General features: G+C 45.0%; 2 protein-coding genes across 5 annotated transcripts in view; one reads left to right on the forward strand and one right to left on the reverse strand.

Moving 5' to 3' along the window:
• The window catches only part of Wdr19 (WD repeat domain 19), a 59,203-nt gene extending 56,204 nt beyond the window's left edge, over positions 1 to 2,999 (forward strand). Inside the window, exons 35-36 of the mRNA XM_029544952.1 lie at positions 502 to 578; positions 855 to 2,999. Coding sequence (XP_029400812.1) covers positions 502 to 578; positions 855 to 963 — 186 coding nt within the window. The 3' untranslated portion in view covers positions 964 to 2,999. The remainder of the gene's footprint in view (positions 1 to 501; positions 579 to 854) is intronic.
• A 1,298-nt stretch (positions 3,000 to 4,297) lies between these two features.
• Rfc1 (replication factor C subunit 1) overlaps positions 4,298 to 13,404 on the reverse strand; it is a 71,237-nt gene continuing 62,130 nt past the window's right edge. For 2 of the 4 annotated variants that reach the window (XM_021210414.2, XM_021210413.2), the window contains exons 22-25: positions 11,154 to 11,299; positions 8,379 to 8,592; positions 6,717 to 6,905; positions 4,298 to 5,597 (exon numbers count right to left, since the gene is read on the reverse strand). In XM_021210414.2, the coding sequence (XP_021066073.1) occupies positions 5,508 to 5,597; positions 6,717 to 6,905; positions 8,379 to 8,592; positions 11,154 to 11,299 (639 nt within the window). In that variant the 3' untranslated portion in view covers positions 4,298 to 5,507. Of the gene's footprint in view, positions 5,601 to 6,716; positions 6,906 to 8,378; positions 8,593 to 11,153; positions 11,300 to 13,404 lie in introns of all 4 variants that reach the window. The other 2 variants (XM_029544953.1, XM_021210412.2) reach the window with 1 other exon arrangement.

The raw sequence follows: 13,404 nt of genomic DNA on the forward strand, positions 1-13,404 counted from the left end.
TAACTGTTCCAAGACAGCCAGAGCTACACAGAGAAACACTGTCTTAGCCTAACTGTTCCAAGACAGCCAGAGCTACACAGAGAAATACTGTCGTCTTAGCCTAACAACCGTTCCAAGACAGCCTGAGCTACACAGAGAAATACTGTCTTAACCTAACAACTGTTCCAAGACAGCCAGAGCTACACAGAGAAATACTGTCTTAACCTAACTGTTCCAAGACCCATTATCAGAAAACTAAAATGTCCAACTAAATGTTCATCCCTTGGCTTAAGTAAGCTATATTTTGAAGGAATATAAATTCACACATTGAAGGAAAAAGTCAAAGCTTATTCCATCTTTTAACATGAGCCTGCTAAGTCAAACTCAGCTATAGCCCTTTGGCTGCATCTTTCTAAGACAGTTACCAGCAGTATGAAGTACCAATGATGTCCTGAGTCAGAAGCCTGTCTCCGGCTGTGGTTTGTCTCAGAGATGACAGACTTTACTCTTAAATGTTCCCAGGGCCGACACATGCTGAAAGACGACTGGACAATGTGCCCACATTGTGGCTTCCCTGCTCTGTACTCAGAATTCAAGATGTAAGTAATACAGTCCCAGGACCGACTGCAAAGGAATCCAGAAACAGGACCTTTTTGTACTGCCACTCCCTTGCTTTGAGGGCCCCTCACCCCATATCCCTAAAGATCCCAAGGACCTTCCGTGACCTGAGAGCATTTTCTCCTCTTGTCCATCTTCAGTTGACATGTTAAGAGATGTAGGGAGAAGGTGGAAGATTTTTCCCATTAGCTTAACCGAAAGATAAAGACGTGTTAATTATATATTTCACTTACTCTGCATTTATCTCCCCCAAACAGCTTACTAAACAGTGAAAGCACGTGTCCCATGTGTTCAGAAAGATTAAACTCCAGTCAACTGAAAAAAATTACAGACTGCTCGCAGTACCTCCGGACAGAGACGGAATAGTGAGCGGAGAGCCCAGGTGAAGGCCCCGCCGTGTGCTCTCCTCCCAGGCCCAGAAGCCCCAGTACTACACGGCTTCATTCTTCATGTTCAAATGGACTCCTTTTTGTGTACCATGTAATTGTCAAAGTCCAACGGTGCCAACAGGCCTTTTCTTTATGTAATAAGGCTTTCCAGGTGGCAACACAGCATCATGGATTCTAACTAGAATGTATTTGATCAAACTAAAGGAGTTATTTTTAATCAGCCCCTCCCTTACAACTAGAGCCAGCTTCCTTTAAATGGGAGCTTTTCGGTTGACTATACAAAGTTAGACTTCCAGAGATTTTTGACATCTGTTTCTTTTCCTAAGTCTCACTTTGACCACACAAAGCTACACACATACTCCTCCCACTCATTCCAGTGACAAGGATTTTTGCAAGAGGGAGTGGAGGGACCCTAACCTGGAATTCCCTAAAATGGAATTCTAGGTCATGGTCACACACGCAGGCTTGGAGCCAGCTCCAGCCTATTTGTCTCTTCTAGCTTCTGTGCTGCCTCGAAGACTCGGCCCTTTTGCTGTTCTTGAACGGTGGAACTGTTCTCACAGGGGCTGTAGCATAAAATGTGTTTCCTAGTGTATCTTTCTGGCTCAGTGAGTGTAAAGCAGGGCAGAGCATCTTTTGTGTCCTTGTCGGCCATTTGTACATGTCTCAAAGTTCTTAGTCCAGTTTACAACTAGATTGCCTTCATAAGAGTCGATGTAAGTTTTATGATGTAATACTTGCAAATATTTTTTGTGGGCTTTTCACTTTCTTGCTATCTTCCCAACACACAAAAATATCAAACTCAGGTCATCAGGGCCCCTTTACCCAATGAGCTATTTTACAGGTTTTGAAAGCAGGTTTCACTCTAAATCAGGCTGGCCTTGGCTGTAGTGGTCCTCCTGCTCTGCAGGTTCAAGATCGCAGGCTTATGACACCACGCATCATCACTTTTTTATTAGGATGTTTTGTTTTCTTTTTTTCAGAAGGGCCCCCAATCTAGTTTGTCTTTTCTTAGTTTTCTGAATATTCAATTTGTCAAATGAATTGTGTGAACTGATAGTAAAAGTTCCCCCACTTTACTCCAGTCCTTTATCCCATTTATATTGATTTTTGAGTGCTAAAATCAACTTTTATTTGGGGGATGAACTCAGCTCACCATGGCGTGGTTTCCAGCTGCCCCTGGCTCGTGGGCTTACCCTAGGTGCACACACAGGGAGGCCCTGACTCTAACCCGACACATTTCTCTTTCAAAAGACAGCAGCCCCCAGCTGCTTTCCAAAATCTTGGGGAATTGGTTGCTTATTGTATTCTGTCCCAACTTTACAGCTCTATCTGTGGAAGATAAATGTGTATCCATGTTAATGGATCCTGCCCTGCATCAATGTAAGATACATTTTAGAAACCTAAACTGTGTCACATCAGAACTCCTTGAAGCCATGTCTTCAGTAGGCTGGGATTATGCACTGTCATGATGCTGTCTCCTTATACAGTGACCACTGTTGAAGGTATTGCTCCCTGGCTGAGAAGGAACCTCTAATTTCAGAAAAAACATGTTCTCTCTAGCCTGCCAAGCAGCCTCGACATTTTCAAATCCCTCACAGTAAGGTGACTCATAAGATAGCAACGTCTCAGTGGCATGCTATGTAGCTCTCGGCAGGAAGCTCAATACTGTCTGTCTGAAAGTCCAAGGAAATGAGCAGGAAATCAGATCTTTCACCAGGCAGGCCATTTTACCTGAGACCTGTCTAAATGTTCTGTTTGTCCCTTCCTTAGACAGTGATCCCAGTAGATGGCACCTCCCCTGGGAAAGCTGTGTCCACCCCTGGGAGAATGATTCTCCTTGGATACAAAAACATGAACCAGGCCAGCATATTCACCTTCTGCAGTGACACACAGTGACACGATCTGCTGTTTACTCAAATTTGTATATTTCCTCTTCAAAGTCCTATATATTCTATGCTCTGTACTATTAATAGTATATGAATTGTAAATACTAAGTTTTTTAAACAACTTTTATATTTAAGTATCTCCTTTAAAATAAAATTGTTGACTAGATACATGTAACATTTTTCTGGATTTGGATACAGAGAAAGACATGAAGAAGGTAGCTTGGCCAGGGCAGACAGAACACTGCACAAAGTCTGAAACAGGAAGGGCATGAAGCAGAGTCTGTTCCTTTAACCAAAACACCAAAGACAAGCCATCCTTTAAAAATGATAACACTCAGTGTCTATCCGCTCATTCAGTTGCACACAAGTGTAAAGTTTATCAGTTGGTTTCCTCAAACATATACATTACCTCTTACCTTCCTGGAGTTGAAGATTCAAGTACCACACTCACTTGCAAGAAATCTGTACTTCATTTTTTGCCATGACCTAGGTCCAATGTCACCAAAGCTTGAATAGCCAACAGACATGAGTCAACTGAATCATGTGATTAGCCTTTATATACAATAACAGCTGAGCACTAACAGTAGTGCTTAGGGGCCTAAGTGCCAGTAATGTTTGCTGTTATCTTACCATCCCACCATCATGACTCCTGCTCTATCAGCTGTCTTAGGGGCTCACCAGAAGCCTGGTCTCTCTAAGCAATTCCACTGAATAAAAACCTCACCAGTGCCAAGCCACCTCCTCACCGCACTGGGGAATCCCAGCAACCCGGCATGGGGAAGACAAGCAGGCTGTGTTCTGAGATTCAGCCTTCCCGTGTGAGCACACTCCTCCCAGAACTCCAGGAAGATACTCAATCCTGGTGTATATCAAGTCTACTCATTTAAAATAACCCCAAGAGGTCAAGAAATAAAATGTATCGAAAGGGACTACAGGAAATTGTCTGTGAGAGGCAGCCATCTAAATGGCCATGACTCTGCTCTCCACAGGTCACGCCAGGAGCTGCGAGGAGACTCAATCCCAACACAGACATATGGGTCCTCCTCCCACTCCCACCTTCCTCTCCCTGCACCCTACTTCATGTTTAGGGGCTTCAAGGAGGAACCCGACAGACTCCTGCTGCTGTCCTCCTGTATTAAACAGCATATTTACAGTTTCTAAACTTTTATTATTTTACAACTTTTTCCCAGCATTTAAATTATAAGTGAACTGAGTGAGCCAGCACTGTGTTTTGTTCTGAAGGCAAGCCTTCAAGTCCTTTCCTGGAATGCATATCCAGCAGAGGGAAACACGACTTTTTGGTCCCAAAGTAAGAGAAATGGAAAAATATGCACTCAAAAACCATCTATATCCTCTGGGTGAGAAAGCCTTCACTGCAGCAGGCAAATTTCAGCACAGAAGAGAGGGGCAAGACTCAGTAGCTCAGGTTTAAGGCAGTGTTTTATTTCCATAATAACCGACCGACCTCCACGAAACACATCTTTCACATTGGTTAATACACTTTCAATGTCTCCAGGACTTCTGTTTCTCCTCCCAACAAGGCCATGAGAACTCAAAAAGACAGAGCTTGGCCCTTCCTTTATAATCGTTTTGGCGTATACCTCACAGAGGCAGCATAGACCTCTGAGCACTTTCTGATTTAAAAAGAACTAAACACCGAAAGGCCGGGTTACGGCCACGGCCCAGGGTCCCTCACAAGCACAGTTCTAGATACAATCTGGAATCCCAGTAGGGCTTATAGACACCACCACAGGACAGCATCTCCCGGCCAGAATGAGCCTGTGGGTCTGACCCAACCTACACGTCACTACTGGTTTCAACCTGATGGCTAAGACTGCATGGGGACAGGAATGTGGAGCAGTCCCACGTCTGCACACCTGGACTAGCCAAGTGGCGTCTCAGACTACCCACAGCAGCAATGTGGTCAGGGCAAGGGGATGCTGGGAATTTGAGCTCTGACCCTTCACCTGCAGAACTGCGATTCACAGAGTTAGTAAGAACTGCTGAATACTGTAATCCAACCAAATTAATAAGGAAAGTAATATACAACATAATATTCTGCTACTCAAGATGACAAAAGTGACCCATGCGTTACATGGATATCTGACTCCTGATGCACGCTTTGCAAAATACCTGATAATACACCAAGAATACTCGGCTTCAGGTGGCAGCTGCTTTGGATTAAGATTTACAGAATTTCACCATAAAATAACTACTATGTTTAAAAAAAAAAATTCAGCATTGGTCCTCTAAAGGCCATTAGGATAAACTTAAGCTACAAAAGATGCCTCAGTCCCACTGCGCCCTGCTTGCTATGGTTAACTAAACTCTGACTCCAATGCCTGTGTACTTTCTAGTTTTGATTCTACACAGTCACTTTGAAGCCCAGCAATCTAACAGCTGGCAGGATCACTGCAGGGCTGGAACAGTCCTACCCACCTCTATAAGAGGTGAATGAGAGCTGGCTAGTTAGTCCTTCTAGCTGTACCGTCCTTTATAATGGGACCACCAGCCACCCGCTGTGCTGCACCAAACCTGTTACTCTGGCAAAGGGTAAGGCTTTCAGTCTCTAGACCAGCCGGACTAGTCGAGAGGGTAAGTTAAAAGCAGTTATTGGTACTAAACAATGGTTTCATTTCTTCCAATTTTTTCCTTTTCCTTTTCCTTTTTTGGACTCCTTTTCTTTTTCTGATTTTGAAGGCTTTGAAGATCTTGTCTTTTTCTGCTGGAGGAAACACAACAGTTAATATACTGCTGAGTAAATGACACGCCAACAGAATCTTTCCCTACAATTTAATTAGAAAAGCGAGGTCACAATATCTACTGCTGCCTCTGAGAAGCGACAAGCAAGCTCTCGTCCTGAAAGGCAAGAGCACAGGGGAGCTCAGGTCTAGAGCTAAGGTGCACCCCGTGTGAGCCAACCTCCTGGATTCAGAACACAGTGTACTTAGGGAAGCCAGAACAAACAAGGGTGACTTACAAACATGGCAATTTCTACATGAGGAACTTCCCTTTCTCTTACTCTCCACAAGACATCTAAGCACACTCATTTTGTGAAGAGAAAGAAAGCCAATTCAACTGCAAAGTGCCTCTGTCTCCACAGGCGTGCCACAGAGGAAGACCGAGGGAAAGGCAGAGGAGGCTGTGCCCGGTCTCAGGACTCCATGCCCCATCTAACCTTTACTAGCAAAAGACAAAACAAGCCTTAATCTGAGAAATTTTTATAGACAATTTGATGGCCTATAAAACCCGAGAAACAGCAGTGGACAAGAGGTTTAAATTGTTCTGTTTATGCTGTAGAAATGCACCCGTGGCTTAAATCACACTAATGGCCAGGTATAACCAGTGCCCTCTGGGCAGCTGAGGTGACTCAGAGGACAAAGTACTGTTTGCACCAGCTTCAGAGCCTAAGCTCAGATCCTCAACAGTCACATCACAGCCAGCACACATCTATAACCTCAGTGCCAGGGACATGGGAACACGCGCAGACAGTCCTGAGGACTTGCTGGCTAGCTACCTAGCCAAAGCAGCAAGCTCCGGGTTCACTGAAAGGCTCCGTCTCAAACACTAAGTAGACAAAAATAGAGGGACACTTGACCTCTAGGTCCCACATGTGTTTGAACACACACATGCACACACTCACACACATGCACTCTTCCTATAGAACTATGATGGCCATAACTTCACTTTTTAAAAAAAATGAAACCTATCCTGTCACCTTCAATTAAAATGAGCAAGACATATTGTATTTCCAGCTCACCATGCTACCTGCAGAACAGGCCTTATTTTCACACAGCACTTTACACAGAAGAGGTATCCCGCCCACAGCTGAATGCACTACCTTGATCATGGCGTCAGTCTCCACTGCATCCTGCTCTTTCTCAGACTGAACGTCATCTTCCTGTAACTCCTCACTGTACTCAGAATCCAGTGCTGGGCCTGTGCTGAGCCTCGATGTCTTTACTACCTGAAGTGAGTATGGGGTCAGGTGGGCCTCCTTATTGTAGGCTCTTGTGAAGGCGGCTTTCACCTAAACAAGGAGAGAAGAGGCTACCCTGAGGGCTGGACAACTGCTTAACATCAGGTAAGTCCAAGTTTTGAGAAGCCTGGGAAAACCCTTTAAATTATTTGCAAACTAGATACATACCTAATAGAAATACAAGTATATTCACTCTCCTCTAGAGACATTCTGTGTATGAGTGTTCCTAGAGATCGTGTACAGTAAGAGATCTTGTGTACACTAAGCAACCGCAGCCTCACTAAGCTACATCTCCATTTGTTTTTATTTCAGTTGAGAAGTTTGAGCCCACAGCTCAAGGAAAAAAAAAAAAAAAAGATTAAGAATCAATGGTTCAGCAGAGTGGCTGGCACACCTCTTGAGTCCCAGCACTCAGGAGGCAGAGGCAGATGGATCTCTGAGTTCAAGGCTAGCCAGGTTTACAGAACAAGTTTCAGGACAGCCAGGGCTACACAGAGAAACCCTGTCTCAAAAAAAAAAGCAAAAACAAAAACAATCAGTGGTTAGTTAGTCTATGAATCAAAAATTAAGTCAAAAAGAGCTCACTCTAAGATTCCAGTTGGTCTTGACTCAAACCATGGCGGCTGGCACACAAGGCAGCAGCACATGCCTGTGACCCCAGCAACCTGAGGCTGAAGGTCAGCCTGGGTGACTTGTGAGCTGGAGAGAGACTCAGCAGTGGAGTACATGTCTGGTTTGCAGAAGGTACTAGGATCCATCTCTAGTTCTGGGAAAAGAAAACCAGCCTGTTCATCTTTACTCTGGTACAGTGGTTGCTTCGGAGTACTAAGTAACTTTAATAACCTCAACTTCAAGCTTCAAAACGCAGCCCACATCCCGACAAGGAATGTCTACTATAACAGTAAACGGAGGCCATTAAGCCAGGTAAAAATCTCGAGAGGACAAGTGACACACTGAGAGTGTCCTCTCCGACTACATCCATGTGTGAGGAGTGAGGCTCCAGCACGTGTCATGTCACATCACTGGATGCTCACCACAGACAGACTGCCATGGACGAACACCAAGAACAAACACTGGGTCAGCAGGTAGACTAAGAAAGGAAATGTGGCACACGGTTACAGTCCTAGAAGCAGGAGAATTAGGAGTTCAAGGCCAGCCTGGTAAAAGAAAAACTTATGAACTCCCTCGGGCTGTGAACAGTCTTACTTTTATCCCTCTACCACTGCCTCACGCTCACCCTCAGCTCACCCCACTGCCCATCAAGAACACGTGTGCACTCAGAGATCACACTTATCCTCTTGTTTTTGCCGATAAAGAACACGTGTGCACTCGGAGCTCACACTTACCCTCTTGCTTTTGCACTCAAGCGAAAAACACAAAGGCAGCATGGGATCTCAGTCTTCTCTGACCACTGTCCAGGAAGGTACCACTCAGGGAGGAGGGACAAACTGTCTACAGTCCCCAGCACATCCCTCAAGCACTGCTAGCACAGCATGGTCATTTCCAAGGGACCGTGCATCTTACCTTGGGATCCAGCTTGGAAAAGGCACTGGGTTTGCCCCCCCAGCTGCTAACTTCCATGATGTTCTCGAAATCTTCTTTCATCAAATAGTATGTGTCCATAAGTGTGACAACATGCTGAACCCCTTCTACCCCTTGTGAGGTCAAGGGTCGTACAAGTGCATCTCTGATGTGTGACAGGTAATCCATGTTCACTGTCCTTTTGCTGGAGTAAGTTCTGAAACAAACAGAAGGACACAAATGTTTATTTTTTAAATCATGTGAGTGGCGCCCTATCTCCCAAATTTCCCATATTAGATCATCAACACCAGTGAATCAGGCACAGTTCAAGTTTTTCTCTTTTAAGATGTAGTCATTTTATACCATGTAAGTTATTTCACAGGTCCTTTTAATGAATACTATTTTCTCCTAGGAGAACAGCTCTTAGGGCAGCCAAATGGCTCAGGGGTAAGGCACTTGTCATGCAAGCCTGGTGACCTGAGTTGCATACCTATCCCACAAATGGACCTTCACAAGCACACACGCGAACACACATAGTAGGTAACACTAGCAGAACACTGATTTCAAAATGAGTCACTGAAAAAGACACTTTCGCACCACTCAATCAATGGAAATGGAAATGGACTGAAATATAAAAAGTATTTCAGCCAAGTATGATGGTGCATGCTTTTAATCCCAGCACTCTGAAAGAAGGGGCAGGAAGAGCTGTCAGTCCAAGGCCAGTTTGGTCTACATAAAGAGCTCTAGGCTACACAAGGTTACAGAGTGAAAGTGTGTGTGTGTGTGTGTGTGTGTGTGTGTGTGTGTGTGTGTGTGTGTGTGTGAGAGAGAGAGAGGGAGTGTGTGTGTGTGTGTGTGTGTGTGTGTGTGTGTGTGTGTGGGGGGGTGTGTGTGTGTGTGTGAGAGAGAGAGGGGGGGGGGGAAAGAGAGAAAGAGAGACAGGAGAGAGAGAGAGAAAGACCCTGTAAACTGGACATGCGCTTCTGTGCCCAACATAACCTGCTGATGCAAGCCTGGCAGTGTTCAGTGGGACACCCAGCACTCCTCATCACTGTGCTCAAAGGCAGTTTTCTACTTCTTTGCTCTGTGACTGGAAAGCAAACACGATGCTAACTTCCATCTTACTCTAACATCCCAACAATTACATCCCTGTGTTCACCCTTACCATAGCCAAATACACCGTTCCCAGTCCAAACTATTAAAGGCATCAGGAAACTGCAGTGAGATTTCCTTTGACATATGTCATTCCAGTACAAGTGAGTGTGTAATATCTTTCGGTTTCTGATTGTAAAAGACACAATTGTATAAAACTGCCTCCCTTGTACTTCCTCATGCCAATGCTCTCAATCTTCCCATCTAAAGGTTTTCCCTGACTCCAAGAACATGCCTGCAGAGCTGGGCAATGGTTGGTGCCACCCAGAAGCAGGGAAGCAGACTCTGGGCTGCTGAGAGCTAGTAGAATGTTATCAAGAAATAACTTTCTGGTGGCACATCCCTTTAATCCCAGAACTCCAGAGACAGTAGGAGGCAGATCTCTATGAGTTCAAGGCCCGCCTAATCTACATAGCAAGTTCCAATCCAGCCAGGGCTATATAAAGGGGAAAAAAAAAAAAATTAAATGACTCTTTAATACAAAATAAATAAATAAATAAATAAATAATATTTTTCCCTTCCTAATACTGTCACTCCTGTAAAAATAACTGAGCAAAAATAATATTTCTAATGGTAACTACTATCTTTTCTAATTGCTTCTGGCTTCAAGTCTGGCAATTTAATGTCTGGGTACTTTAAGCTTGGGGGACCACAGGCTGAGTGTGGAAGCAACACCTAGCAAGTTCAACACAGCCCAGTGGCTCCTCCATCCGCCATGTTACAGAGCAGCCCCTTCAGATCTCCATGACACTGACATACATGGTAGCTTCTACTTTACAAAGACCTGGTGACTCCACTGAGCCCACCCAGGTAACCCCTCAGGGAGACAATAAATGTGTGGCCATTCTGTGTAGAGCAGCAACAGACACTAGGAGTGGAATAGAAGGCTGTTGCCAAGATCTAGGAAGAGGAACTTTAGTAAGGACTAGAATTTCACAGGACAGGAATGGCCTCAGCTTTACCCAGGGACCAGGGCAGAGCTGGATCAATCGGTAACATTCTGGGATCCAGAAACGGACATAAGATTCTTACAGCCTTCTTGGTTATAAGCCTTGACATTTTATCATTTTATAAACTTTAACAAAGTGTGACAAACTCACATACTTCTTACTTTCTCATCACGTTCACGTGTGTCCACTTTCATTACCCAAGCGGCGGTCTCCTGTTACATGCCGACCTGTGTTCCCTACCTCAGATCACTAGGTCGGCTTTCTAGTAAAACTCGTAAAAAACTAACTCATTTCTTTAGGAATACTTCAGTTTTTCATATTAACTATTCTGAAGCAGGGAAGATATTCCACTAAAAACAGACATACTTCCGTAACAACAAACGCCAGCAGACCTCAGATGTACACACACTTAAAATTTATCAGTCTCCAATCAAAAGGCAAATGCGTCCTGGCTGCTTCTAAACCTTCATGCTAATAACAGAGGACAGAACTCAGGCCAAACGGCAGGAACGTAGGAGGGATCCTTCAGCTGATGAGCAACAAATCCAAAACTAGAACACCCACCCACCTTTCAGCACATGCTACCCTATGGTTCCTTCCAGCACATGCTACCCTATGGGGCAAAGGCTAATGCACCTGCTAACAAAATGCCAGAGAGTGCACTACTTCTACTTACCTAAGACTCATGTGCAAGGATAGGTCCTGAATAATCCGATCATGTTTGCCCGTTGACGAGTGCTTCCCCAGCCAGCTCGGGAAGCTCGGAAACTGAGTCATGTAGCCCCTCATCAACTCTCCAGGAAGAACACTGGCGTAGATGGCCTGGAAGGAAAGAAAAAACAATCAAACAGAGTCAGACTTGAAATCTGGTATAAGGCTAATTCTTCGGCAGCTCTGCATCCTCCCTGTGAGGTATAAAGAATGGAAACAATCCAACTGTAGCATTTGAAGGTGAGGTTGATGCAGAATGATTTGTAGTAGAGAACGTCATTACAAGGGAGCTCTCCTGAGTGAAAGTTGGGTGCCTTGGGTTTTTTTGTTTTTGGGTTTTTTTTTTTTTTTTTTTGGTTTTTGGTTTTTGGTTTTTGGAGACAGGGTTTCTCTGTGTAGTCCTGGCTGTCCTGGAACTCACTTTGTAGACCAGGCTAGCCTCGAACTCAGAAATCCGCCTGCCTCTGCCTCCCGGGTACTAGGATTAAAGGCGTACGCCACCACACCTGGCACTAGATGCCTTGTAAGAGGAAGAGAGATTGAGCATACATAGCGCGCGCGCGCACACACACACACACACACACACACACACACACACACACCCCTCCTGTCATGTGATGTCTTGTCCCAGCGCAGCACTCCATAAGCAAGCTACCAGACACAGGCTCTTCATCTCCCAAAACTGTGAGCTCAATAAACTTTTCTTTAAATTTCACCCAGTTTGTGAGCAGTGTGTTATAGTAATTCAAAAAGGATCAGCAGTCTATATAGGAAAAAATGGCCCACTGTCTGAGTACAGTGCACTAGCTCCCTGTCCAAATTACAGGTATAGGAAGTCCTCCCATAGAAAACGAGAAAATGACTGGGAAGAAAGTTTAGGTAAAGTGTTTGCCACCCAAGCATGAAGACCTGATCCCCAACAGCTATGTGAAAAAACAGGCATTTATTTCTACTGCTCACTAGTAACCCCAACACTGGGAAGAAACAAGAGGATCTTTGGAACTCAATGACAGGTCACCCTAGCCTAATCAAGTTCCAGGCCATCAAGATACTCTGTCTCTATTATCGTGGGGCTGGAGAGATGGCTCAGCCACTAAGAACATGTACTGCTCTTGCAGAGGAGCCTAATTTAGTTCTTAGCATCCACACTGGGCAGCTCATAGCTACCTCTAAAGTCAGTTTCAAGAAGATCCAATACATCTGCCTCCTTGGGCACCTGCACTCACATGCACATGCGTACACAGCACACAGATGGACATGGACTTTAATAAGTCAACATATGGAGGGAAAGGAAGAGAGGTGGGGCCTGGAGAGACAGCTCAACAGTTAAGAGTGCTTACCATTCTTCCAGAAGATACAAAATCAGTTCCCAGTACAAGTAGCTATGGGGCTCACAACCACCTGTAACTCCAGCTCCAGGGAAGCCAATGCCCTCTTCTGGCTTCCACATGTATCCACCCATATGCACGCACACACGCGCACACACACACATACTCTCTCCCTCCCCTCCCCCCTTCTCTCAAAAAACAAAAAAGCTAGGCATGGCAGTACACACCTTTAATCCCAGCACTCAGAAGGCAGAGGCAGGCAGATCTCAGGTGACAGGCTGGTCTACAGAGAGAGTTCGGAGTTCTAGGGCAGCCAAGGCTATATTGTAAGACCCTGCTCAGAAAAAAACCAACCAAACCAAGCCAAACAGAAACCAAGGTGGACAGCACCTGATGAATAAGGCCTCTTCATACATGTGAACGCACACACACACACAGAAGTGAAGTGGGTGGAGAGGGAATAAACAGGAAGAGGCTCCAACCAACCCAGGTCTCCAACTATCTTAGAGGTCATCCTGACCTTGACCCACTGACCTCAGAATACCTGCCATTTCTCAGTTGCCAGTCTCACAGCACAGAACCATTTAGCATTAAGAATCTGACCACACAGGGAGATTAGTATGGACTGCCTAGTTGAAAACAGAATAATTGGGCTGGTGAGATGACCCAGCAGTTAAGAGCGCTGACTGCTCTTCTGAAGCTCCTAAGTTCAAATCCCAGCAACCACATGGTGGCTCACAACCATCCGTAATGAGATCTGATGCCTTCTTCTGGGGTGTCTGAAGATAGCTACAGTGTACTAACATATAACAATAAATAAATCTAAAAAGAAGGAAGGAAGGAAGGAAGGAAGGAAGGAAGGAAGGAAGGAAGGAAGGAAGGGAGGGA

The sequence above is a fragment of the Mus pahari genome, chromosome 13 (assembly GCF_900095145.1).
Source record: "Mus pahari chromosome 13, PAHARI_EIJ_v1.1, whole genome shotgun sequence".
In the NCBI taxonomy this organism is placed as follows: Eukaryota; Metazoa; Chordata; class Mammalia; order Rodentia; family Muridae; genus Mus; species Mus pahari.